The 26852-nt window shown below is 41.2% G+C and overlaps 1 protein-coding gene across 1 annotated transcript in view; it reads left to right on the forward strand.

The window, feature by feature from the left end:
• Positions 1–18609, forward strand: part of PRDM6 (PR domain containing 6) — a 108822-nt gene extending 90213 nt beyond the window's left edge. The window contains exons 6-8 of the mRNA XM_010846294.1: positions 1231–1573; positions 10446–10622; positions 17614–18609. Coding sequence (XP_010844596.1) covers positions 1231–1573; positions 10446–10622; positions 17614–17728 — 635 coding nt within the window. The 3' untranslated portion in view covers positions 17729–18609. The remainder of the gene's footprint in view (positions 1–1230; positions 1574–10445; positions 10623–17613) is intronic.
• Positions 18610–26852: the final 8243 nt, after the last annotated feature.

Below are 26852 nucleotides of genomic sequence, written 5' to 3' on the forward strand. Positions count from 1 at the left end.
ACTTAAATGGTATTAAGTGTTATAACTAATCTAGAGATGACTTAAAGTATCCAGCAGGGTGTGAGTAGATTATATGCAAATACTGTGCCATTTTATATAAGGGACTTGTGCATCAACAGATTTGGGGATCTGCAAGGGTTCTGGAACCAAACTCCTCTGGATACCAAGGGACGGCTGTAGATAGTGGAGTTTAAATCTTGGCCATCTGAATCACTAAGCCATGCTGCTATTACTGTGAAGATTACTATTTCCACTGCCCTCATTTTACAGATGAGGAAACAGAGACAGAGAGATTGTGTAACTTGCCTTAGGTGACCATGCTAATAAAAGGCAGAGTTAGGATCTGAACATAGCTCTTTGTGATTCGAAAGCCCAACTTTCAAGCTCCGTGACTGCTACTCTGTTGCCTCCCACTTCACCTTATCCACTGCACCCTGTCTGTGCATTGTGCCTCTCTCGGGCCCTCCCTGAACACTAATTCTTTCTTTTTTCTTGCTGTTCCTATGCTCAAAAACAGTCAGTGTCTGTTTCTTAGGCCCAAGGTCTTTTGTTTATTTATTTATTTGGACGTTAAAGGCCCACTGAGGTCTGCCCCCTGCTGCCCTTTTATTCCCCCAGTGCCGAAAACCCATGCTGTGTTCTGTCGGCCTGATTCCCCGCCATCCCACCAGCGTGCCAGACTTCTGTCTCCAGGCATCTTTCATAGGGTTGCCTTCATCCTTCAGCCAGTTTTCCTTGAAAACCTGTTTTGTGCTGACAGGATCGAGCGGAAGGCCTGAAATCCAGAGGGCCTGAATCTCCCTTCTCTGCTCAAAGCCCCCTTCTCGGGGAGCCCTCCTTCCTCTCCCTGTCCCCTGCTGCACCTCCCATCTCAACGGTCTCCACATCTGGGCTGCAGTGTGGAGCCTCATTATGGAGTCTTTTATCTCAGGTCGTAAGTAACTCTGTGAGGGCAAAGACCATCTATGAAAATCTTGAGCAGATAATCATTGCTTAATAAATAGACATTGAATGAGTTCATTTTGGATAATTGTGCTTTCCCCCTCAAATCAAACTGTCTGCTCTTACATTTATTCTGAGACCAGAAAAGCCAATTTTTAAAATACAGACTTACAGGAATTTTTTTAGATGTTGTTTGTTATTATGACTTCTAGGAATTTTTTAGAAGCCTGTGCTTTGCTTATTTGAAGGGCAAATAAAACTGATCTCAAACTTTTGCTGTTCTCCCAGTAAATGTCCCCTCGACAGTCATGGAAGCCATGTGCAGACAGGACGCCCTGCAGCCCTTCAACAAGAGCAGCAAACTCTCCCAGGCTCCCCAGCAGCGCTCTGTTGTCTTCCCCCAGACTCCGTGCGGCAGGAACTTCTCCCTCCTGGATAAGTCAGGGCCCCTGGAATCTGGATTTAATCAAATCAGCGTGAAGAACCAGCGCGTCCTGGCGAGCCCCACCTCCACCAGCCAGCTCCACTCGGAGTTCAGTGACTGGCACCTCTGGAAATGTGGGCAGTGCTTTAAGACTTTTACACAGCGGATCCTGCTACAGATGCACGTGTGCACACAGAACCCTGACAGGTAACCCCACCTCTCGTCGCTCCCAGGGTGTGCGTGCTTGTGAGACTCACTGCTTGCCTTCCTGTCGCCTCTTCCAGCCACACCTGGGGGAAAATCCTGCAATCAGAGGTCTGGAAAGTTGAGAGTCATGTGAGGTGCTTCTTTGGCTTTTATTGTGTAGAAGGGCTGCATGAACGGGGGCTGCAGAAAGGAATCTTCTGTCACTTTCCAAAGAGCTCTGCCTGGGTCTAAAGGGAGGCAAAATAGAAGGTGCAAACTTATGAATATCATAGGTGGAAAAATGAGGTCAGGATAATTAGAATCCTCTCTGTCTTCCAAAGATAATATAGCTGCCTGCTCCGCTGCTGTCACAGTCGTCTCAGGGTTCACCTCCAGTGTGCCGTGGGTATGAACTTAATTAAGTACTAAGAGGTAATGAATTGGAATTTTTTGCTTAGTACTATTTTTCTTCAGAGCATGCAAACCCATAAATCCTGCAAAGCTGTCAAAAGGAAATACCTACTCTGCTAGTGATGTGGAGGAAAACAGATGCCACTTATTCAATAAACTAATATCCACACAGAAGAAAAATGTTGACTAGATACCTCGGAGTCAAAGTTGGTTTGAAGGTTTGTCAATAAAGAATTTTATGGCCATGAACTGAAGATGAAATTTAGCTGAACAAGTGAATTAAAATTTCAGGTACTTTGATGAGTGGCACAGTAGACATAATGGAACTATTATTTATGAATCAAAACGGGTTTATTCGACAGTCTTGATAGCTGGTAGCGCAAAAGACAAAAATCAAATTAATTCAGTAAGAAAGGACAGTGTTTTATCTCTCCTTCACATCCTATGAAAATTTGATTAAATGCAAACTACCTAAAAAACTTTTAATATAAAGGCAGAAAGTAAATTTTGGAAGTAGAATAGGAGACTCCAAAGCAGGACTCCTGAATTAATTTTCTTAATTTAGCCACTGATTAACCTTAAGCCACTCAGCACTCCTTGCCCTAAGATATATGCACCCAACTGTCCCCTCCTTAGCTCTGCAGGATACAGCAGTGTGCTGGAACCCAAGCAGGCAGGGAGGATGTTGGAGAGGGGGCAGATCTTTTTTATTTTTTTAATTTATTTTATTTCCATTTAATTTATATTTTTTATCTTTTTATTTCAGATAATGATCCATTTTTAGGGTACACATGCATTTTTATGTGTGTATATGTTTTCTTTTGTGCCATGCTAGACACCACTTGCTTGGCATCAAAGCATTGCTGTAACTGATTGATGTTGAAACATTCATATTAAGGCCATTAAGGCAGCTGTGTCTGTATCATCTTTTACCTTCAATAGGAGAGCCTCGTGGTGAAAATACCAACAGACTTCTGCATATCTTTGTAGTGTTGGCTTTAAGGGAACACAAAAGTTTTGGAAATGTTTTTCTTACTCCAGAAGGATTTTTTTTTTTTTTTAATTTGCTTTCCTTGCAAGTATACGGATAGCCTAAAGATATATCTTTTCAAAGTTTGCAAAGCATTTTGGTTGTTTTTTTTTTTTAATATAAGAAGTGCATTACAATTTGTTATTATAAACTTGCTTTTTAAATTGAGGGACTTTAGGTATGCATGAGTTTAGGTGTATCCTGAGAGATTCATTGTGATCATCACAACTAAATACACAAGGTAAGATGAAATGATAGTTGAAAATTTCTGGATGGAGGAACCGAAAGCTTAGCTTTGAGTATGACGACTTCACACTGAATGTCATATGAAACAATGAAATATATCATGGTAAATAAAAAGATAGCAAAACAGACTGTTTTGTCTGACCTCAGTTTCGCTTCGAAAACCATGTGTGTATTCTGGTTTAAGTTCCTGTGAAGTCTGTTCTGTCAAATAATAGTGTTAGAATTTGTAAAGCATCTATGTAATCTGTCAGACAAGTGCCCGACAAATTAGAAAACTTACAAAGTGTACAAAATACACTTCCACGAGAGACTGTTAGGTTATTGCCAATTCCAAGCTAATCTAGAGCTACTGGCAAAAATCCAGGTGGCTTGAGACTCCTATCCTGTGTGAGACCCCACTGGGCTTGTTTGATGCAGATGTCCAGGCGTGGTTTGGCCAGGCCCTCCCAGATGGGGTGAAGTAATGTACTTGATATGCAGGTAGATCACCTCATCTCCTTCTCCTTTCCCTGTACTTTGTTGGTGAAGACTTGAGAGGGGGTCACCATCATTCATGAATAAGTTAAAAGTAAGAATTATGACTTCAATGAAGGAGTCCTTTTATAGGCAGAGTAATAAAGTACAGTGTTTCTTATTAATAACAGGGAGATGCTTGAATTATTCCATCACATTTGAGTTGGTTAGTGGGGGTAAGGGAAATAGAGATGCTCAGTCTCCTTGACCCACTAGTTTCACTGAGATACATAATGTGCTTTCAGGATATAGGCTTGGAAGAGCTGTATGGCTGGTGTTCCACACTCTCACAAGCTTTCCTGTACCAGCACATTTGGGGGTAGAAGACGTTCTCTCCATAATTCTTAACCACATGAGTGAATTTCTGCAGAGGAGAAATATATAGAACTGAAGTGGAGCATCACTTTGTGCATAGTTGTGAGATTTGGAGTCTTTTATTATCCACGTGGAGACTTTGAACTGCTGAATAGACGTATTTTCTTTAGTGATTGACTCCATAAATTAACTGACTTTTAGTCCTTGGCAGTTTGTGCCCATTCAACCCTAAACAGTGAAAAAACTTAGAACTTGCCAGTCAGAAACCATTTCCCTTCTATTTGAAAAACACAAATGCTTTTATTTTGATAGGAAAATCTTGCTACAACTAGAGGCAAGAAAGGGAGACTCAGAAGACAAAGTCAAAAAGTAAACAAGCTAGAGTTTAGTTTCAGATGTGTCCAAGTTTTGAAACAGTCCCCCGAATCTTAGGTCCAAAAGATTTTTCACTCAACAGACTGAATATTTGGCCATGAAACCCAAGACATTTGAACTTTCATCAAAGAGACTGTGTGTGTCTTTATTTGTAAGCTTTTTCATGTGAGGGACCATCAGTAAGTCTATGCCTTGATACAAAGGAAAGAGATCCGAGGATACCCAGGATTGGCAGCCTTACCGATTTTCACTGCCATATTATTTACATTGAACACAAGAGGAAAATTCATTTGACCTGGCAAAGTAGCAGTTAGCATTAAAGATAAAAATATACCCATAATAGGGTCCAGAAGCCAAAGGATTGTTATTTCTTAATTTTGTGTTAATGTCACGTCAGACTCTGTGACCCCATGGACTGTAGCCCACCAGGCTCCTCCATCCATGGGATTCTCCAGGCAAGAGTACTGGAGTGGGTTGCCATTTCCTTCTCCAGGGGATCTTCCCAACCCAGGGATCGAACCCAGGTCTCCCACATTGTAGGCAGACACTTTACCATCTGAGCCACCAGGGATGTCCTAATATTAAACATACCTCCCCACCGCTCCAAATTTCTTCTTCCCTTTTCTCAAGCTACTGACTTTTTCTTTCATGAGTAAATTCAAAGGGAGGAAGCTATAGGAATCTAGATCAACCTAGATATTATTTAGGGATTTCAAAAAACATTTATGGTTTAGCATAAGTTTATTCCAGGTGGTGCAGTGGTAAAGAATCTGCCTAACAATGCATGTGATGCAATCCCTGGGTTGGGAATATCTCCTGGAGAAGGGAATAGCAACCCACTCCAGTATTCCTGCTTGGGAAATTCCATGGACAAAGGAACTTGGTGAGCTACAGTCCATGGGGTCGCAAAGAGTCAGACATGACAGAGTGACCAAGTGTACACACAGGCACATAAGCTTATCATCCAGGCCAGGGCAGCTTGACAGACTTGTGCTTGAACCAGGAATTAGAAATCCCTTTCCCTTCTGTTTTTTGCTGCAGAGACTCTCCAAGGTCCCACTGGGGGTAGTGGCAGTGGTCGTGGCGCTCCAGAAAGGAGTAAGCAAAGCCTTCAATCACAGTGGGTTATTTTCTGATGAATATGTTCTATTTTATTCTCTGCGGAATGTCTCTACAGTGCTTATCTTTATTTTGCATCATTTTCCTTTCCTTCTTGATTGTGCCACATGGGGAAAGCTTGCCTTTACACTCGTGGACACACTCACATTTGACATACTCACAAATATCAGCCACTCACATTTGTGTTTTGAGCGTCCTTGTTTATATAATTGTATGTGGAAGTACCAGAGGGGAACATAACTCTAGAAAGAGCTGTGTGATGGGAGGAACCTGAAGATAATCCATCACCATAATAGTTGCTTTGGAATGCATTGGTGTTTCTGTTCCATTGTTTCCCCCTCCCCTACGTGTGAAGGTTATCTTCTCCCTAGCTCTCCATGTTCTCCGAGTGTCTTGGCTCTGTACTTCTGCCAGTCTCCTGAAATCTTTTCCTTCTTACATAGAGCTTAGTTCTTTTCTCACTCAATACAGCCTGCAGTGACCTAAACGGCGCCCCGTTTGAAGTCTCTGGGGATGGGCTCTAGGGCTTGACTGACGGGGAGCACGGAGGGAACGTGGGCCCAACTGAACAGCTTTTGTCCTGGAGGCTTTCATGCCATGAAAGAAAAATCAAGGAAGGATTAATAATATTTTAAACCAAACCACACTTAATTTTGTTAAACCTTTCATCCTTTTCCTGTGTGTACACCAAACCAATTACAGACGCAGAGTAAATGAATTGCACATTTTACTCGTCATCTTTGGCAGAGGAGCCACCAGTTGCAGAGAATGCCAGGGGATGCAGAAAACCATCCTGCTGCTTTCTTTCTGCGTAGAAATTTACCGGCATTGATATATGCTAACTAAATCGACCCAGGCTTTGTCTGTTTTTTTAGATATTTCATTGTTGAGGACGGAACACCTCCTACTTTTTCTTGAAACTTGATATTTCTGTGTTGGAACAAGCCACACAAGGTTATTTAAATTAATCCAAATTAAGTAAAATAATATTTTAGTTTCTTAGTCACCCTAGCCGCGTTTCCAGTGTTCAGTGGCTGTGTGTGTCTCGTGGTTCCCCTACTGAATAGTGTAGATACAGAACATTCCATCAGCACTGCTAGGTATCTCAAGTAGTGTTTAGAAAAAACCAAACAGCCAAAAGCTTTTTCTGGTTACTAGATGTGATTGCTTTGTGAGGAATGCTCATTGCATTTGTTTGGAGAATAATAAAATGATATATGTGTACGATAACTTGGAGAGAATCCAAGTGCTTTAGAAAGGAGAGTCTGTTTAGTTGCCCAGTGACCTGCGATCCTACCAAGAGTGAAGCTGAACACGGCACATGACAATGCCAGTCCTCCTGTGCTGCTCCTGCATCAAAGGGATGCAGACTTTGGGAACTGAAATGGATCGTATCCAAGAGTTTAATAAATTAAGACTTACTTTTTTGTTGTTGATAGTTTCATTTTTTTCACTTAAAAAAATTCTATTTGTAGAACTTTTCAAACCCTACCCTCTATTCTATGAGTCTTTTTTAAAAATGTACAATTTTTAAAGGTTACTTTCCATTTATAGTTACAACACAATATTGAATGTATTCCCCTTGTGCAAGACATCCTTAAGCCTATCTTACACCCAAGAGTTTGCATCTCCCACTCTTCCATCCCTATATTGCCCCTATACAACCAGACCTTGAAAAGTTAATGGGAATGTTAGTCATCAGAATAAAAAGCTGAGAAATGGCAAGTGATTCTGTGCCCTCAAAGCCGTTTGGATGTAAACTGAGAGGTGAGGAGTCAGGGTGTGCTAATAAAAACATACCTACAGAGTCTTAATTCCTGAGGTCAATTGTTTCCAAACAAGTTGTGACATCTGAGATTCTGTAGTAACCATGATGTTTTCTAAGCGCTGCTCTTGGGCATGAAGATTTTATTCTGTCTTAAAGGTATTCCTGTGTGCTTAGGTCAACACTGGGATGCAATCAATGTTAAATTTACTTTTTGATCATTTCCTTTTATTCATTCTTGAGAAATATTGAAAATCCAGAGAAAGAAAGATCTTGTCTATATTTCCTGAGGGCTCACTTTCCATATATTTCTAGGCTGAAAGAGAGGATCTGTTGTTATAATGGCAAATAGAGTACACATTTTGGTACTAAAGTCTACATAATATAAGTATCTGCAAAGGTGAATATGACAATATGGTCTAAAATCTTACTCTTCAGGGTACCAGAATTAAAGGGATATCACTTTGTTTTTTGAGATCAGCTAAAGTTTGTTCCTGTATTTCAGTTCTAGATTTTCTTGTTGCTTGGAAGTCTCAATGATTTACCAAGTTAGTTTAAATAGTCCATATTTTAATTAGCAGGATTAGAGACAAAACTGTGGAAGCCTGGGTACAGGGCACTGGCTGGACGGTGGAGGGTGGAGGTCACATGGTTGATGCTGTCTCCCATGAGGCTGCGTCTTGGCCAGATCCTTAGGTGGCACATGTTTGTTGATTATCTAAAAGCAGGAGCAGAACAGGATGGGATGTGAGAGGGCAACTAGTTCAGTCCATCCTGCTTACCAGAGCGATGAGGGACAGGGAAGTTGGGCGACTTGTCAAGTCCCACAGCTGATTAGGTTCAGAGGCTGAAGCAGGACTCATCTCCATTTCCCTCATTTGAGGCCATTCCATTCATTCAGCTGAATTGTGCAGAGTTTTAAAAGCTGTGCCATAGGTCACGGGATACCTAGCAAACCTCTCTCAGGCTAGTACTGGCCAAGGTGATGTTTTAGAATCCAGTTTGCCTTTCATTGTTGTTACCTTGATATAAGAATTCAGCATAAACCCCTCTGTGGTCATTTTTTCTCTTTGGTGTGTAAATCTTTGCCACCTTGATTATTAGTATAAGAAGGCTGGAATGACTTCTGACTACAGGAGATAAATCACTCCAACTTTTGACAGAAGAATTAGAAAAAAAGAAGAAAAGATTAATTGGTTTTATGTAGTGGCTTATTTTTTTTTGTGATAGCTATTAAAAATAGATAACCAGAGGCTAATAAATGTTAATGGTCCTTCACTATTAGAAAAATCAATTGTCAGTGGATATAGCATATATTAATACATTATTTTGTTTATGATCTTCAGTAACATTAAAGAAATTCACCCCTAGAGAATGATTTCTGGAGGACCCCTCTAAGGCTAATGGTTACTACAAAGAATAGATTTGGCAAAAGGACATTCTCATCTACATATAATTTTAATGACATCAAAGCTTTATTTTATCATTGTAATAAAATGCATGTGCAATTTGTCAAGTTTGATAAACTCCTTACCAAGGACTCTTATATATTTCTTGGAAACTTGTTTGAAAGCAGATAGATTTCTAAATGTAAGTAATTAAAATTGTATAGTATTGAGTTATTGACCAATCCTGGACTATTAATCAAGCTAAAAAATTCTACAATCAGTGCTCAGTGTGCTGAAGCCTGGTAAAATAATAGTATTTGTGTTCAGTGAGGCAAGTAGCCACAATTAAGCACTTCACTTGACAAATGAGAGGGTACACTTTATTTTGCACTTAATTGAGTTGTTGTACATGCTCGGTCACCGTTGTCTCCTGGCCCTACATTTTGGTTTCCAGTCATTGGAACGTATGCATTTGCTAAAGGGAGAGCAGTTAAGACTGTTTTAGTCACTGGCTTTCTAAACACAGCCAGAAATGTTTGCGCCACAAGCCAGGGCTTCCTGAGCTCTCTTGATATCTCTCATGACAGATTATTAATTTTCTTAACAAAAATTTTGATAAACAAATTAGAGCCCTGTCAAGGAATGATATGAAATAGCCTCAAATAGGGAAAACTCCCCAGGTTTTATATCACTCACCAGATTCTGCTTAAGTAAGCAGAAGAGCTTCTGTAGAGAAGACAGAATTTTAATCTATTTTATGAAAACCAAAAATTGATTTCCTTCTCAGGAGCTGAAAAGAACGTGCTCTGATAATCTTGCTAATTATCAGGTATTTGTCACAACTTCCTTCCATTTGCTTTTGCATCCCAGTCTTCCTCCTGCAAACATAGTGATATCCTGTCATTTCTGGGCTACTATAAATCATCGCTTGCTACCAGATTAAACTGGGGAGCTGAAGTTTCAGAAAAAGACCCAGTGGATAAATATAAGTCAGGGTTGTGGGTGGGGAGAGAGTAAATTGAAATCAGGATGTCTTTTTCAAAGAAGCAAATCTTAGTGCATGACCGTGTTGATCTGTGCGCTACCAGATAGCCACAAGTTGGGGATGTGCTGTAAACAGAGCCCAGGACCACCTAGTATCTTTTAAGACACACATGCAGCTTGCCAACTTGCCTGCCTGTTTGCCTGGGACTTAGAATAAAGTCCAATCACTCTTGAGTGACCTTGGCATCAAGAGCTTATTTCCTTTGAGGACAGTTTATCTTCCATTTTCTGAACTGACAGAGATAATAATAACTGCTTTCCTTGAGGATTATTTTAAAGATTAAACCAGATAATTGATTTTAACGCACTTTGTAAAGTTAAAGTGCCACAGAATTACTAGAGACAATTACATATTTTCTCTTATACCATTCTGCTTCATCAAGTCTGTACTCTCAAAGCTCCCATATTTGCCTGGGGGTGGGGATCAAAGTAGGAAATAGAAGTTGTGGAAATGGTGTGGTTAATATTGGAAAGGAATATTCGTGGGGGTATTGAATGTGTCTCATCAGCTTTGTGAATTTTGTTCCTGTGGCAACAAGTATAGTAATGAGAACCCAGTGGCCCCAGCTCTATGCTTTGTTACAAAAACTGAATGTTACCATAACATTTTGGCCCTAGCCTCGTGATGCTAACTTCTACTGACTAATGTAGAATATAATGACCAGGTAGTGTCTTCATTTGTTGCAGACCTTACCAATGCGGCCACTGCTCCCAGTCCTTTTCCCAGCCTTCAGAACTGAGGAACCACGTGGTCACTCACTCCAGTGACCGGCCTTTCAAATGCGGCTACTGTGGTCGTGCCTTTGCTGGGGCCACCACTCTCAACAACCACATCCGAACCCACACTGGAGAAAAGCCCTTCAAGTAAGTAGTGGCTCGTGCTGCCTCCTTCCTTTCTCCTCGCCTTTCCTGAGAGCCGGCAGACAAGGTGGGCAGCAGTGCCCACCTTAGCCAGCTGCTGGAGAAGGCTGGGTACAAAGTCAGCGTCCAGACTGCAGAATTACCTGCTTGTGTAGTAGCTGATGCTGGGAAAATGAATTCAGAATATTTATATACTGAGCCTGGCTTGAGCTGTGCAGCCTTGAACATGAGACATTCTTTGTGATCTGTTTTCTCATAAGTAAAATAATGAAGTAGGAATGAGTAATTTAGAGATTCTTTCTAGTTTCTCAGGGTCTGTGCCTCTGGAATTTGAACTGGGAGCCTCGCAGAGTGCCATCTGTGGCCATCTTCAAGGTGGCCACAGTTGAGAACAGCTGAATAATTGTCTCTTGGGAAATTTGAACCCTTTAAAATTCTGATGAATGATTTCCTCCTCTTTTATATGTAAGGAGGTTTGAATCTATTACAGCAGCTAACTGGTAGCTTCTCAATGTGCCCCTTTGGATTTCAGACTTACCATGGTAATGAAAGAAAGAAAAGCAAAACCAAACACAGGACATGTTTGAGTTCTTGAGGATTCAAGGAATGTAGAAAGAGGTAGACAAGGGCTTTGGCTAAGGCAAGGACACCTGAGCAGGAAATGATGTTTCTAGATACAGCACAGTCATGAAAACAGCGGACGTTTGAATCCTGTAAGATGGCCTTTTCATTCTCTCACCCATTCGTTCATGTATGTGTGTGTTCATTCATGCAGCAAATATTTATTGAGCACCTTCTTTTGTGCTAGGCACACTGCTAGGCATAAGAGATAAAAAGGTGAATGAGACTCAGCCCCCTAATCTTTGACGACCTCATAGTTTTGGGGGAAGCCCAATTAATAAGCAAGTATTACCACATAGGGGAAGGCGCAAAATTGAAAAACAGTAAGGCGTGTGTATACAGCATTTCGGGTAGCACGGAAGTGGAGTAATCAATGCTGTCTGGAGGAGATGAGGTTTAAGGTATGTTTTGAATGCTGAGTAGGAGTTTTCCAGAAATACAAGGGAAGAAGGCTTTCTGGAAGCCCATGTGGGATATGGAAAGGCTTGGGAGTGTGAACCAGCTTGTGTGAACAATTGGTCATCTCAGAACAGGTTTTACTGTCTATGTGATAGGCTCTTCTTTGTTCAGCCCTCTTATATCTCTCTTTGCTCATTTGCCATGATGACTGTACTTCATTAAGAAGGAGCATGAAAAGGGCATGGATGTACACTCTGTTTACCTTCTGTTCAGTTCAGTTCAGTCACTTAGTTGTGTCTGACTCTTTGTGACCCCGTGGACTGCAGAAAGCCAGGCTTCCCTGTCTTTCACTATCTCCCGGAGTTTCCTCAAACTCATGTTTATTGAATCAGTGATGCTATCCAACCATCTCATCCTCTGTCATCCCCTTCTCCTCTTGCCTTCAGTCTTTCCCAGCATCAGGGTCTTTTCCAGTGAGTCAGCTCTTTGCATCAGATGGTGAAAGTATTGGGGCTTCAGCATCAGTGCTTCCAGTGAATATTCAGGGTTGATTTCCTTTAGGATTGACTGGTTTGATCTCCTTGCTTCTATAGGATAAGATCAAGCAAGAAAGGAAATGATTCAGGCAGTAGGAGGCGAATCCCCTTGCTGGTCTCAGCCAAGGAGTCTCCGCAGAGTGTCAGTCCGCATGCTTTTCCCTCCGAACCGGGTGGAGCATGCGGTTGCCATGGTGCTCAGCCGGAGGCGGGGCTTGGCTCACAGTGGCAGAGTCCTGTTGGTCTGCATCCTGCATGCCTCAGTGTCCGCAGCTGAGGGAAAGGTCATAAACACTCATCTTCACCCACTTCCTCACGAATTAGTAACCTTTATTCATTATTCTTAACTATTTTCCATTGTGGTTTAATTTATGACATTAATTAATAATTGCAAGTTTTCATTTTTGTCTGTGTTTGTGGGTGGAGCTTGTTTATTGCATAAGACATCTGGTGAGGGGACTGGATGAGGTCTAAAAATCCAGCCTGCACCACACCAGGCAGGCGTGTTCTCTGGGGCTGCCATAGCCCTGAGCAGCCCCTTTCCTTCTAGTCCACTGTGAGAACCAAGTGGGTTAGCACAGCCCTGGAGTTCCCTAGGGCAGGTGTCTGTGTCCTGCACAGTGGGCTTTGTCATTGCCCCAGGTCCTCAGGGGGTTCACAATCTCTGGCTTCACCACTGCTCTGGATGTGGGAGATAACAATGGCACACTCCCTGTGCCTGTGAGCAGGAGAGCTCTTCAAAAGCAGAGATGCAAGAGGGCCAACGATCCTCCTGGCCCCTTATAACAGAGAAGGTAGCCAGACAGACACAGTGCCAGGCATCAGATTGATTTTTATCTTGTTGCTGTGTAAATAGATTTTAGTAATTAATTGAAGAGGTTTCAGGGTCAGAATGGGAAATAGATTTCTGTTAATGTTAAGGTGTTACTTAAGTGTAACCTCGTTGACTCCACTCAATTTTTTCCTCTAACATCCCGTTTTTGTCATGTTTCCAATAAAGGTGCCATTTTAACTTACTTTTAATTCATGAGATTAGTAGTTCCAGGACTTTAGTATTTGTATGTTTTTCCTTTATCAAAGTATTTTTAGGGACCGTAACCTAATTTCATCTGGAAAAACAAAGAAACCCCAGAGTTGGTTGGATCAGATTCTTTGTGCATGGTTTAGTTCCTTCTGCTGCTGCTTGTATTAAGATAGCCACATGCTGCGGGGTTTTTAAAATTTTTTCAAATATATATTGCCAGGGGAGACCTGAGTGAACACTTACTTTTTGAGTGCAAGATATAAACGTCTTCTAGGAAATGGAAAGCTAAATCCTTCAGTGTATACAACCGGATCGTTCAGGATTGAACTATCCCAGGGGAATTTTGGGAATCTTCCAACTATAGCTCATGGATATCCATCCCATGGACATTTGTAAATATTTTGAAGATATCCTTTTACAAGCCTATAAAACAAACATTCAAAAAAAAAAGTTTGTTGCAGATTAGTCAATAAAATGGGTTTTGCCACAACAGTTAATTTTACTACTTCAACTAATGGGTATTGACTTAAACAATTTTGCAAAGAAGGAAAAGAATCTTGTAAAGAAGCACAACCCTAAACTATACACCTTGGGCAGCTTCCAAATAGATGCCGCAAAGGATTCAGTCCCCAAACTGTCCCACCCCAGGGCCTGGGAGGCCTTTGCAGGATTCTCGGGGGCCAGGCCCCAGCAGGGGAAAGCCCTTTATAACTTCTAAAATCTTCCGCTGAAAAGTGGTTTTTCAAGGCAAATCAAGATTGGTGCCGTACAAGCAGTTCGGAGAAGATCTGGTATTGAGAAGAGAGTTTCATTCCAGGCTTTGTCTCATGGTGTGATTGGCTGAAATCCCACTGAAAAACTCCCCTCTCCCCCCTCCCCCCATGCTCTAGGTAGACCTTGAGCTTGTCAAGGGCTAACCTGGGCTGTGGACTCCGAATGTGTAAGGTGAAGGAGATCATAGGAAAAGCACATTTCAAAGGATCAGGTACTTTCAGTTTGTACTGTGAGACTGGAAGTTGTGGAGAACAAGGGATGAAGATAAGACTTCATTTCATCTCACAGTAATTGCCAAGCGCTTTATCAAAAAGAGGAGGGAAGGAAGGAAGTTGTCAGTCTCCAACTTACTCTTTACAATAAGATCTCCTTCTCCTTCTCTGTTATTAAACATAAACTCTCAAGATTTCAGGGAGGCTGCTCTGCCTGGAATCCATGTGAGCTGCTTGATGCCTGGCTTCTGGGCCTGGGAAGACCAGGAGTTTTCATAGAGTTTCTTTTCCTCATCGTTAGAAGCAGGGGAAATGCTCATCACTAGTTTTTGCCTTAAGACAATTTGACTTAGTATAGAAAATAATCAAAGGATATTCCAAAAAGCATCTTATATTTTAACAAGATCTAGTCAAAATCAAAGCAAATCAAAAAAGCACATCAGTAAATATGCATAATATGCAATGAATGTGCATTGCATCATAAGTATGAAGCAATCTGATTTAATTCAGGAAGTATTTGGTGACAGGCCATCGAGGACCAGAAAGAAAGTTTCCTGCATGTTTTCTGTGTGACAGAACTTGACATCATTTTACACTTCGGTCAGTTTCAGATGACAATTGTTAAGCTCCCTCTGAACCTATAAGCCAGTCAACTATCAAGTAAAGAACGATCTCAAATCTAAAAGGAACTCAAGTGTAATTATATAAGATGCCCACATTGGTACAAAGCTGGGGACTTGCTCTTTGCTGAAATATTTGGACAACTTTCCCTTCGTTGTTCCTGCGACATTTCCTTCAAGGTTGTGACATCAGCACCGTGAGAAGGACCCTGTGCCCGAGCAGGTCTTTTCCTCCTGGATCATTACCCATGTCTTTCCTTCTTTTTTTTTCTGCTAAGTAGCATGAAATCCAAGCTTGGAGGGTCCCATGCCCAGGCACTTGTCTGGGATTGTAATTCAGGATTAGTTCAATCCCAGTCCAGCTGAAGTCCAGCTCTGACCTGCCAGAGCTGTCAGTCTGTCCTGATGAGTTCTTATTGTCTATGAAAATGATTTGTGAAGAGATTTGTTTCTAAAATTAAAGATGATGAACATAAAACCAAGGCTCTTCCTTTATTAAAAAATGGTTTTCTATCAAGCTTTTTTTACTTCCTTAATTATATAAATGGTATTCTTATAATTACCAACACACATAAGTATTAATTCTGGTAGCCCACTTTTCTCCAGAAGGGGAAATTCCTAGGTAAAGGATCTAAGTTAAGGTAACTGTCTACATATCTGCGTACGTTTTCACTCACACTTGGTGAGCAGATGGCCCTAGAGAAGATTTTTCAGTGATGATCTCAGGAGCCCGATAGATTTAGTAAATCTCCCGACTATGACAACAACAAATGGTTCCATGAGTGTAAATATCTGGGAGGCATTTAGGCAAACACATGAGAAAAGTGTCAACCCAGCTTGTACTGTCTGATGCTTATATATAGACATGCACCCTTGCCATACACAAAGCACTGCACTTCCCACTTCTGAACTGTTTATATTCTGATACACAGGATCACAGGTACAAAAGCACAACCTACGTGACTGGTCATTCCTTACAATTGTTCAAACTCTTCTGCTCTCTTTGAAATTGATTCTCAAGCTTAAAAATTTTTAATTATTTCAAATAATAATTTGAAAGTTTATCAGGCAGTGAAAGGTAGTATATTTTGACACACCAATCCAGTAACTAATCAGTTTTCTAATAAACAATCAGCAGTTCGCTGGCATGTCATCAGCACTTCAGGAGCTCTGGAGAGGGGATAAGCTGCCCATGGACGTTAATGAATACACCAAAAATCATTAACTGATCAATACTTCTGAGTTATTTTCATTGAGCTGATAGGTCTGATACATTAAAGCTGACATTATACATTTGTCAAGATCACAGTGCAGTTTTTAACAGTGGAACAGGCTGCTAAGAATATTCCCTGAAAGACAATCAAAGAAACACAACTTCCTCATCCTGACCATCCAGCTGGCACAGGAGCCCTGAAAAATCCAAGTGTGATGGTCAAGCTCCAGCCTCCCAATGTTAAAAAAAAATTGGTGGGACTCCCTAATATGGATAGAGGCGCTTTATTTTTATAGGTAATTGTCTTCCTAGCAAAGCACTTTGTGTACTTTACTCAAAAGGAAAATGAGAGACCCTCCGACTGGATAATGGGGCTCACAGCACGTGTGATGCAATGTGGACTTTCTGCTGAGGGCTTTCCCTCAGCCCCACCAGTGACCAGGATGGCCTCATTTAAAAGAAGACACGTGTCTGCAGCTCTCCCCAGTATCTTTTCCTTCAAAAGTTTGAGGAGAGGACATTAGGGGGAGAGCTAAGGTGGCTGCTGTGCCCTAGTGGGTGCTTGCCCAGTGCTCCAGGTAGCCCAGACAAGCAGCCTGAGTGACAGGGAAGCCACTGTCTGCAGAGCTTGCTTCTGCAGTGTGTGTGTGTGCACGCATGTGTATACACACACAATCATCGATAACCAGCCAGGAACCACCACCACCATAGAAAAACCAGAGGACACCGTTGGATGTGTGTGTGTGTGTGTGTGTTTTGAAGATTGTGTAGCCATCAAGCGAGTTGGTATGTGTTGCATGGAAGATGGGTTAGGCCCAAGGTCTCTAGATTAGCTATTTTATTTTTTAAGTTAAGGAGACGAGATATTCTTGAAACGTGATGCCAGTTTTGTTCTTAATGGACACACCGACTCTTAAGTATGGCCCACATGTACATTCTTTCTTCTGTGTCTGGTAGAGAGGTGAACTTGAAACACACAAATATTGATTGAATTTGAGTTTTTCCCTGTCCCTCTGCAAACATTTTTTAACCCTAACTTTGGTTGAGGTGCAATACTCTAGCTTTTGCACAAAAGCGGCCACTCATACCCACCTCCCACACTCACCACAGACTAATGCATTGCTTCCTCCAGTTTCCAGATTCAGGGCTGATGGCTCTCTGGCCACTGTGCTGAGGGGAGTAGAATTCCCGATTTCAAATTAGCAGCAGGTGAAATTCTATTTGTCATCCATTTCTCTTTGGGGTTACAGAGCAGAAAACTGCAGACAAGCTGCTGCTTTGATGGCTCACTCCTAAAAATCTCTTTTTGTTCTTTATCTATTTGAACTGACAGTGATCAGAGCTGCAGCAGGACAGGGCCCTCTGGAGAAATCACCTTCCCCCTGCCTATTGACAGATCCCTCTGTTCTGCATCAGCCGGGCTTTGTCCCATCACGGGCGTCCGGGCCTTGGAAGGAGCCACCAATTAAACCTCTTGAGCCGGTAAAATCTGAAGCCACTTTGGAGTGTCTGTTCTGATTAGGCAGGATGAGAGGAAGCCCATCACCCTGCGGGCCCTGCTCCCTGGTCTCAATTTTCTCTCTTGCCTCCTCCAGGTGTGAGAGGTGTGAGAGGAGCTTCACGCAGGCCACCCAGCTGAGCCGACACCAGCGGATGCCCAATGAGTGCAAGCCAATAACCGAGAGCCCAGAATCAATCGAAGTGGATTAACTGATTGACTGCTTGGAATTAAACTGCAAGGAAAGTCATGATTAAATGTCACGGACACTTAAGCAAAACCAAAGATTTCCTCGAAGCAACTTTCAATCAGTCCCAGAAAACCAAAAGCAGTAATAAAATAAGTAAGATGTTAAGAGATATTGATCCTGGCGTGGAAGTCAGACCAGGAGAGAGATTATTTATTTATGACTAGGGATGAGACTCATTTCAGTGGACAACCAACCTGGGATGGCTTACATTTCCAGGCCCACCGTGTATTTGCTTTGTTTCTAAAAAGCTTTTTTTTAAAAAAACTGTTATTTAATACCAAAGGGAGGAATCGGATGGGCTCTTCTGCCCACAGTTGTGACTGAGAATGCACAGGGACTTGTTTCTCATTGCACCTTTTTTAGTAGCATGAATTCAAGGGGACCCGTTGTACAACCCTTCTTCCTGCTGTTGCAGTTTGGCCTGGCCTCTGCCTCGGGCCGCCCAGCGGGGACTACGGATGCAGTTGCTGGAGCCTTTGCTGAGTCTGGGCCATCTTCAGCCCTACAGGCGCTCCATGTCTGTGTTTTCCACGCTTACTTCTCATGCACTTTTCTCATGGCTCCTTCTATCCAGCAGCTGGTCTTGATGCAGAAGAGCCTGAAAGAGGAAGAAGATGGTTTAAAATTTAAAATTCAAGTGGAAAAGAAAAATGGGGACTTAACCGTGTCCTGTCAGGATTTCAGAAACATTTAAAATGTATGGAGCTTCATAATACAGTATATTATTGTTCCAAAGCAGGTAGTTGAGAAAATTTTGTTTTCATGTTTTCAGTAACATTTTAGCGTTAAAAAAAAAAAAAACCCACGAAAATAAAGTACTTCAGTGAGAGGCTGAATATAAGATATTAAGCTTCCAGTGATTTTTTTGTTGTGTCTATGAAAGCATTGAATATGTGGCAAAAGTCATGCCAAGCCCCACCGTCAAGACCATTCTAGGCATCTTCATCTTTCTTCCTTGTACCTCCAAGGGGAAGCCTAGGATGCCCTCCTGAGTGTGGGGAAGCGTTTCTGCAAAAATAGGTGAAAATAGCCCAGACAAGGAAACCTTGAGAGGAGGAGCCATGCAGAGGGTTGTGGTTAAAACAGACTGCCCTGGAACAGCTAATTTTATCAAGAAGAGTTACCTTCTCATCCCCTCTGGCCCTTGATAATATTCTTCTTTCAGCATTGATCTACTGAGAGAGAAAGGAGTATGTGCACAGTTTCACTGACCTTTGATTGAGTGCTAGGAGAGTGAGTGTCACTTCAGCTAGCCTTTCAGCAACGGTGCTCAATAAGATTGGGTCCTATTCCACGCAATGATCCAACATCGGGAAGAACTGACAGCCCTCGCTTATAGGCCTTTAGCTCCCAGCGACATTGGAGAGACTGAGTCTACCTTGATGACCAGTGTAAATCTGAACAGCTTAGAGCACACACCAGCAGCAGTCTTTGTAGGTTTCTTGGTCATGTGATATCAGGACACACCCTTTTAAGGAATTCCTTGTCTTTTTAGCCTTCCCATTGTCTTCCTGTAACAAAAATACAAGACACATAACTGAACTGGTCACCGATAGGCAAGGATATCTGTGGTTTGGTTTCTTCCTTCCCTCTTCATTTCACTTTCGCCATCCCTTAGCACCCATTCTGCCACATTTAAAATGGAGGAAACAGGGCCTCACTAATTGTGTTTTAACTTATTTATATACGTCTCAAAATAATCTTTCATGGAGTTTTGCTAATTCTGACCTCCATTGTCCAATCTGAAGTCATTCACATTTCCCCCCATTCTTGTTGGCCCCTTGTCATAAAAGTAGCAAGTAATCTGTGCAACTGTGTTGCTGTTTCTGATGGAAAATGCTTTCTCTGGTGGATTGGAATGTGTTGAACTTTTATAGTTTCTTGTCCTAAGTGATGGAGACATTTGACGAAAACATGTGCCATTGGGGAGGGTGGAAAGAATTATGTAGCGGTACTAACTGGAAATCTCCAAGACAGTGACACACTGGCTACACTGATGAGCAGGCTGTTCGATTTACTCAAGTTGAAACATTTGGTTATACTTTTTCAACATGATAAGGAACTCACCTGTTTGTTTCTAATATTGTTTTCCATGAGAAAAACGAGTTCTGCGTTTTGTCTCACTTCCTAAGTTTTTGTCTCACTTCCTAAGTTTTATAGAGTGCACCCCAGCCAGTGCCTGTGAGCTCCCATGCGAGTATGGGAAGCCTTCTCTCTGCCCTGTAGTCATGTAGTCAGAGTTTCTGTGACAGTGACAGGGGTCTCTGCCAGTCTAGTGGCTTTGCCAACTGATCCCAAACTCCCACTTAATATGGTGATAACCTCAATACTGAAAGATTCTTCTAGCTTTCTGCTCATGTAAGCATCTTTTCCTCCTTTATAAGTAAGGGATAATTTTGCCATGTCATTTCCACCAAATTTAGCCTGAAAATATTTGCCACTTAATAAATAGAAATTTATAAGAGACATTCAGAATTTTCACACTGCTGAGCCATTGCTGGCTTCTAGCAGACTGGCCTTGGCCGTCGGTCTACTGGTTAAGACAGGCCTGCACCTGTGGATTGACTTGGAGCCCTGAAGCATATACTAGCATCGTTTGGGTCCTAAATGCTTTTAATCAAAGTATGTATTGGGCAGGAGGGTGGTGGAGGGAGTTTCTCCCTAAAACCTACCAACAATTGCTTTAGCCTTTTCTGTTTAAAATTAACAGATATTCTCTAGGAACACTGCAAATGGGTAGTAGATGCTGCAGTCATCAAGAGTCGCTAGTTTTCCTTATTTTCAACTTCCTAATCATTGTATAATGTAATGTAATGTTAGTCACTCAGTCATGTCTGACTCTTTGTAACCCCATGGACTGTAGCCTGCCAGGCTCCTCTGTCCATGGAATTCTCCAGGCAGGAATACTGGAGTGGGTGGCCATTTCCTTCTCCAGTAATCTTTGTGTAGAGAGAAGAAAAACTCAGAGTCATTGTGGAGAGGGGAGGATATCTAAGATGAGAAAGGGAGACTCTCTAAACTGAATCTGTGTTTGGCTCTTGAAGCAACCCTTCTTGCCCCTTTCTATCATTGGAGATGGAATTTTTTTTTTCCAGAATAAGACATGCCATCCCAGCATATGCCTGTTTGTGTGGCTAAGAGCCTAAGCTAACAAGTAATCCCAGGTGGGTATGCAGATTCCAGAAAAGTCTCAGTAACTTTAGATAAAGCCAAATACTTTCCCCAGGAAATGTGCATGATTTTTTTTTTAAGATAAGCTTTGCGTTTTGGTTGTCTTTATCTTTAAAAATGACTTTTTTAAAAGAGGAGATATGCTTTTATAGAGTTCTTAGGATAATTAAGACTATAAAACTAAATCTTGTATAATTTATATAATTTGATTCAATTAGTAAATATTTATTGAATGTCCATTCAAATATAACCTTATAGGGGGGAAACTGTAATAGGGGTTCACATGTGTCCTCACATGGCTTACGAGTTATTGGATTGTACTTTGGGAAAACTTCGTTCTAGTCAAGATAGACAAAGATTTACTAACATTTACCAACTCATCAAATTTTTTTCATCAGTTGGTTCGTTCATTGTTTCATTCATTTATTCGTCAAGTATTTACCGAAGTCTAATTTTGTATAAAGACCCCATTTTAGGTGTTTGCTGTAAGGAGTTTTGTTTGAATGACTATTGATGAGAAAATAGTATCTTCCTCCTAAGTGGCTGGCTAATAGCAATGGATCTTTTATTGCTTTAGACCAGTGTCTCTGAAGTTACAGAGATTGCTACAACTGGGAGAATCAGAGAGATGTAAATTCAGCTGGTGACCAGAAGGTAGCAAGTTTCAAAACAGATTAAGATATACAGCTTGGTTGTCTTTGTCTGATCAGCCCAGCTGTTGTTTCTTAGCAACAATCTCAAGATACCAGGATGAGGGTCTGGCTCTTAGATTTTTATGAGCCTCTTCCAGTGATAAGGCAACAAATGGGGACAGGGCTGGAGCTGCTCAGGACAGGAGCTCTGCAGACCCTGTGTGGGTCTGAGTGGCCTCGTTAGTGTCAAGCCTTGGCAGTGTGGTCCTTGTTCCCGGTGTGTGGCTGTGGTGCTCTCAGAGGTGGGGACTCCTGACTTGCACTCACAGGCTTCAGAGAGCCCTGTCAGGGTGAATATTCACTGCTGGTTAAAGATAGCAGTTGTTTCGATAACTTTATTTTTGAACCTCACTATCCAGCTCTTCTTAAAGCGCTACAACTGGACTATCTTCCTCTGTAGTGACACCACCTCCTAGGCCCCAGGTATCTGGTACCTTATTGCAAAGCCGTTTGCTGATAATTGGATCTGAGTTGTACATGTAAGAAACTAATGTTTCATTGCTTTTTGTAGTAAAAGTACTGTTACTTGTTTTGTGCTGATTCTGAAAAGCAAATGTAGTGCCTGTTGAGCTGTTTAAAATGGGAAACGTGGCGCATCTCATGAAGCAGGGTATTTCCAGAACAGTATGGGGTCATGGGTCCTCCGAGCAGGCCCAGTGGTAGCCTGTGTTGAAGAGCAGATCAGTCGTTCTCATATTAGGACTACATATGCCTCTAGAAACAAGGCCAAGAACAACAAACTAAATAAACACATTTTTGAAAAAGTGAGTTTCAATTTTCCTTCCTTGATGTGAACTTAATTTTATTTCCCATAGCCTTTGCCGATTCTTGACACCAAATCCTGAAAGATACTGAGAGAGGTGCTTCTTTAAGTGATAACAGTAGGTTCCAGATATGTCACTCATTTATCAAATTCCTTTCAAGATGAAGAGGTTTGGAGACATTGTATGAAGTGGCTAGGTGGATGTTTAGGTCCTTATCCACCCAAGAACTGAGGCTTTCCCTATTGCTAGTGCTTATCTGAACTACCAGAAAATAACAACAAGATCCCAGGAAAAACCACATGTTTCAAGACCTTCTCAAGATTACATTCTGCAAATCCAACAATCAGCTTTCCCAGACAACTGACCAAAGGGAGCCAAGCTGAAAAGGATATCGCTTTATCTGGGGAAGCTGTGCCACAAATGTTTAGCCTGTAATCCATGGTCATGTTTAACATTTAAAATATTTATTTGGTTTGTTCTTTTAAGTAACGGATGTCAGATGTTTCATCAAATCAATATGAAAAATTATTTAGAAAAACAAAAATATGTCAGAAAACAGGAAGCCATTGGATTGTCTGCCCTATGCATTGAGATGCTAATCTGTTGAGTAAATTTTAATGGAAAAATAAAATCTGAGCTGCTTATTCCCTCAAATGTTGATGAGGATAATAATGATAGCAATTTATTTTATGCAATCACTGTTAGGCACCATTCTAACTGCCTAACATGGATGCAATCACTGTTAGGTGCCATTCTAACTGCCTAACATGGATTATCTAATTTAATCCTTGTAACAAAGATAAAATTATTATCCTTTTCTCTTATATTCTTAATCTTATCTTTGCAGGTCTACAATTTTCCCACTCCAAAACCATCTGAGAGTATTTTTTAAAAGGGAAAATATCTTTATTCCAACTCTCTTTAAGCATAAAAGCTTTTTAAACACAAATATAATTTGTCAAATGCGTTTGTGGAAAAAATGCTAAACTGTTCTCAAAATATGTATTATTGCAGTTGCTGATTTTGTCATCTCTCAACCTGTGCCTCTGGACAGCAGAATTTCAAATATCCCACTGCTAGCAGGTATTGTTTTGTTTTTCTAAACTTGCAAGTAAAACTCCACATTAAAAGAAAAAAATCCTCTCAAGCATATGATACACATTAGGACAAATAGCAACAGTCAGGAAGGCAAGTTATGTTGGACACTGGCCAAGAAAAAGTAGGCTTGAATGCTATTGACAAGTGAAAACACATCCTGAATGGGGCTAAGTGAAATCTAGTTTTCTTTCTTTGTTCTGACTGAATGCTAAGTGAGTTACTTTGCAGACATCAATGGAGTAATTATGCAGTTGTGTCCATTAAGAATATGAGCTTCTGTGGCTAGGCTGTTGGTTTAAAGCACTGAGGTAGAGACACTGGACTCATAGGTTTGGTTTGTCAAAGACACAGATAATGTAGTTCTATGCATGAGGTACTCAAGGAACCAGTTCATGTTCTTAGATATAATCTAGATGAGACTATTTATGAGAGGTATTTAAGAAGGAAGTTTATAAAACTTCATGAACTGAATTATAAGCCAGTTCTTTACTGTGGTCCTCAGAGTACAGTCTATGTTGTTTTTCCACAGATTCTAACAGGCACAGTGATTGTCAAAACAGTGAATGTGTTTTCCCCGTCAAACATGGTGGACTCCAGTTGGTGTTTCCTGCCTTACAAAACATCCCTGTTGCTGCTTTTCTCCCCCAAACTTGGCACATCACTCCTGACTGAAAATTATTATCTTGATACAGACCTCAACAACTTGGGTATATTTTTCTACAGCAGAACTTGTTTAGGTTTTTAAGAAGTCCTATCCCACGGCAGGTGATCACCACATTTTGGGGAGAGCTGCCATTTTAGATCAGTTCTCCACCAGCTCATCATCCCTGTTGATCCCCATTCAAGCATCATCTTAACGCTAAAAATCAACCCTGTAGACTCACTTTTTCAAAATAGTTTAGTTCATATACTCAAGCTTCTCCCATCTTGGAGAGAATGAAATAGTGAAAAATAGGCGAGATTTCTCTCCTTGGAAGTTACAGGTACTCTGTGAAAGAGACTTCCTCAGATATGAATGCACATGCCAGGTTGGTGACTCAGATATTGAGGAAAACTTTGGCTCAGATCAGCAAAATTAATTTGGAAACCTGATGTTCCCTTAATTTATTTTGTTATCTCAAGGGAAGGACATCCAGCTTTGTAATATGCTAATAAAAGTGTGGTGTGATCACTCACCTAGAGTCAGACATCCTGGAACGTGAAGTCAGGTGGGCCTTAGGAAGCATCATGATGAATAAAGCTAGTTGAGGTGATGGAATTCCAGTTGAGCAATTTCAGATCCTAAAAGATGATGCTGTTAAAGTGCTGCACTCAATATGCCAACAAATTTGGAAAACTCAGCAGTGACCACAGGACTGGAAAAGGTCAATTTTCATTTCAATCCCAAAGAAAGGCTATGCCAAAGAATGTTCAAACTACCACACAGTTGCACTCATCTCACACGCTAGCAAAGTAATATTCAAAATTCTCCAAGCCAGGCTTCAACAGCACATGAACTGTGAACTTCCTGATGTTCAAGCTGGATTTAGAAAAATCAGAGGAACCAGAGATCAAATTGCCAATATCCACTGGATTATAGGAAAGCAAGAGAATTCCAGAAAAACATCTACTTCTGCTTTATTGATAATGCCAAAGCCTTTGACTGTGTGGATCACAATAAACGGTGAAAATTCTTAAAGAGATGGGAATACCAGACCACCTGACCTGTCTCCTGAGAAACCTGTATTCAGGTCAAGAAGCAACAGTTAGAACTGGACATGGAACAACAGACTGGTTCCAAATCAGGAAAGAAGTAAATCAAGGCTGTATATTAGTACATCATGAGAAATGCTGGGCTGGATGAAGCACAAGCTGAAATCAAGATTGCCAGGAGAAATATCAATAACCTCAGATATGCAGATGACACCACCCTTATGGCAGAAAGCAAAGAGTTAAAGAGCCTCTTGATGAAAGTGAAAGAGGAGAGTGAGAAAGTTGACTTAAAACTCAACATTCAGAAAACTAAGATCATGGCATCCGGTCCCATCACTTCATGGCAAAAAGATGGGGAAACAATGGAAACAGTGAGAGACTTTATATTCTTGGGCTCCAAAATCACTGCAGATGGTGACTGCAGCCATTAAATTAAGACACTTGCTGCTTGGAAGAAATGCTGTGACCTACCTAGACAGCATATTAAAAAGCAGAGACATTACTTTGCCAACAAAGGTCTGTCGTGTCAAGGCTATGGTTTTTCCAGTAGTCGTATATGGATGTGAGAGTTGGACTATAAAGAAAGCTAAGTGCCAAAGAATTGATGCTTTTGAACTGTGGTGTTGGAGAAGACTCTTGAGAGTCCCTTGGACTGCAAGGAGATCCAACCAGTCCATCCTAAAGGAAATCAGTCCTGAATATTCATTGGAAGGACTGATGCTGAAGCTGAAACTCCAATACTTTGGCCACCTGATGCAAAGAACTGACTCATTTGAAAAGACCCTGATACTGGGAAAGATTGAAGGTGGGAGGAGAAGGGGACAACAGAGGAAGAGATGGTTGGATGGCATCACCAACTCGATGGACTTGAGTTTGAGTAAGCTCTGGGAGTTGGTGATGAACAGGGAAGCCTGGCGTGCTGCAGTCCACGGGGTTGCAAAGAGTCAGACACAACTGAGCAACTGAACTGAACTGAATAAAAGTGTGATATTTAGTTGCTATCAGGGCATTGTGTAGATTTCCCTCATATGCTAATTAAAATTTACTGTAAATGTTCTCGCTGAAATAAACATAAGTCTCTCTTCAGCTTCCCCACAAAGAAAATGCTAGAGTTAGGGCTCTATTTCAGTCTTGATTTTTGAGGTTTGAAAAGTTTTAACAAGTCAGTCAAGAGAATGACGAGAAGCTTACCGTGAATGATGAGAATCCCTTGCTCTAGAAGCCACTGGTGTGACAAGAACAATCATCCTGGCATTAGAATGGTAAACAATTTGCTTGTTTTTTTTTAAAAAAAAAACAAACTTATTAAACTCACATCTTAAAAAACTACAAAGAACCAATGAACTCATGCATGCAACTGTACTCTTATGATAGAATCTACCAGGATTCAATTGTGTTTAAATGAAAAACACATTTGGAGATAATTGGCCAAGAAACATAAATATATTTGATAAATAAAACATTCCTATGATGACTTGATCTGCCCTTGGATTCTTTCTAGTCCCACATTGGTCCTTTTTCCAAGTGCGAATTGTTTAATTCTAGCATGCAGCTTAGGGCCTAGGCAGTCAACAAACTCTCTGGGGGGAAACATGAGCTAGAAAATGGAGTGAGAAAGCTTGTAGAGCTAGCTAGCAGAAAGGTGGCTAAAATTCATGCCTGTGATTTA

The sequence above is a fragment of the Bison bison genome, unplaced genomic scaffold (assembly GCF_000754665.1).
Source record: "Bison bison bison isolate TAMUID 2011002044 unplaced genomic scaffold, Bison_UMD1.0 scf7180017864235, whole genome shotgun sequence".
In the NCBI taxonomy this organism is placed as follows: Eukaryota; Metazoa; Chordata; class Mammalia; order Artiodactyla; family Bovidae; genus Bison; species Bison bison.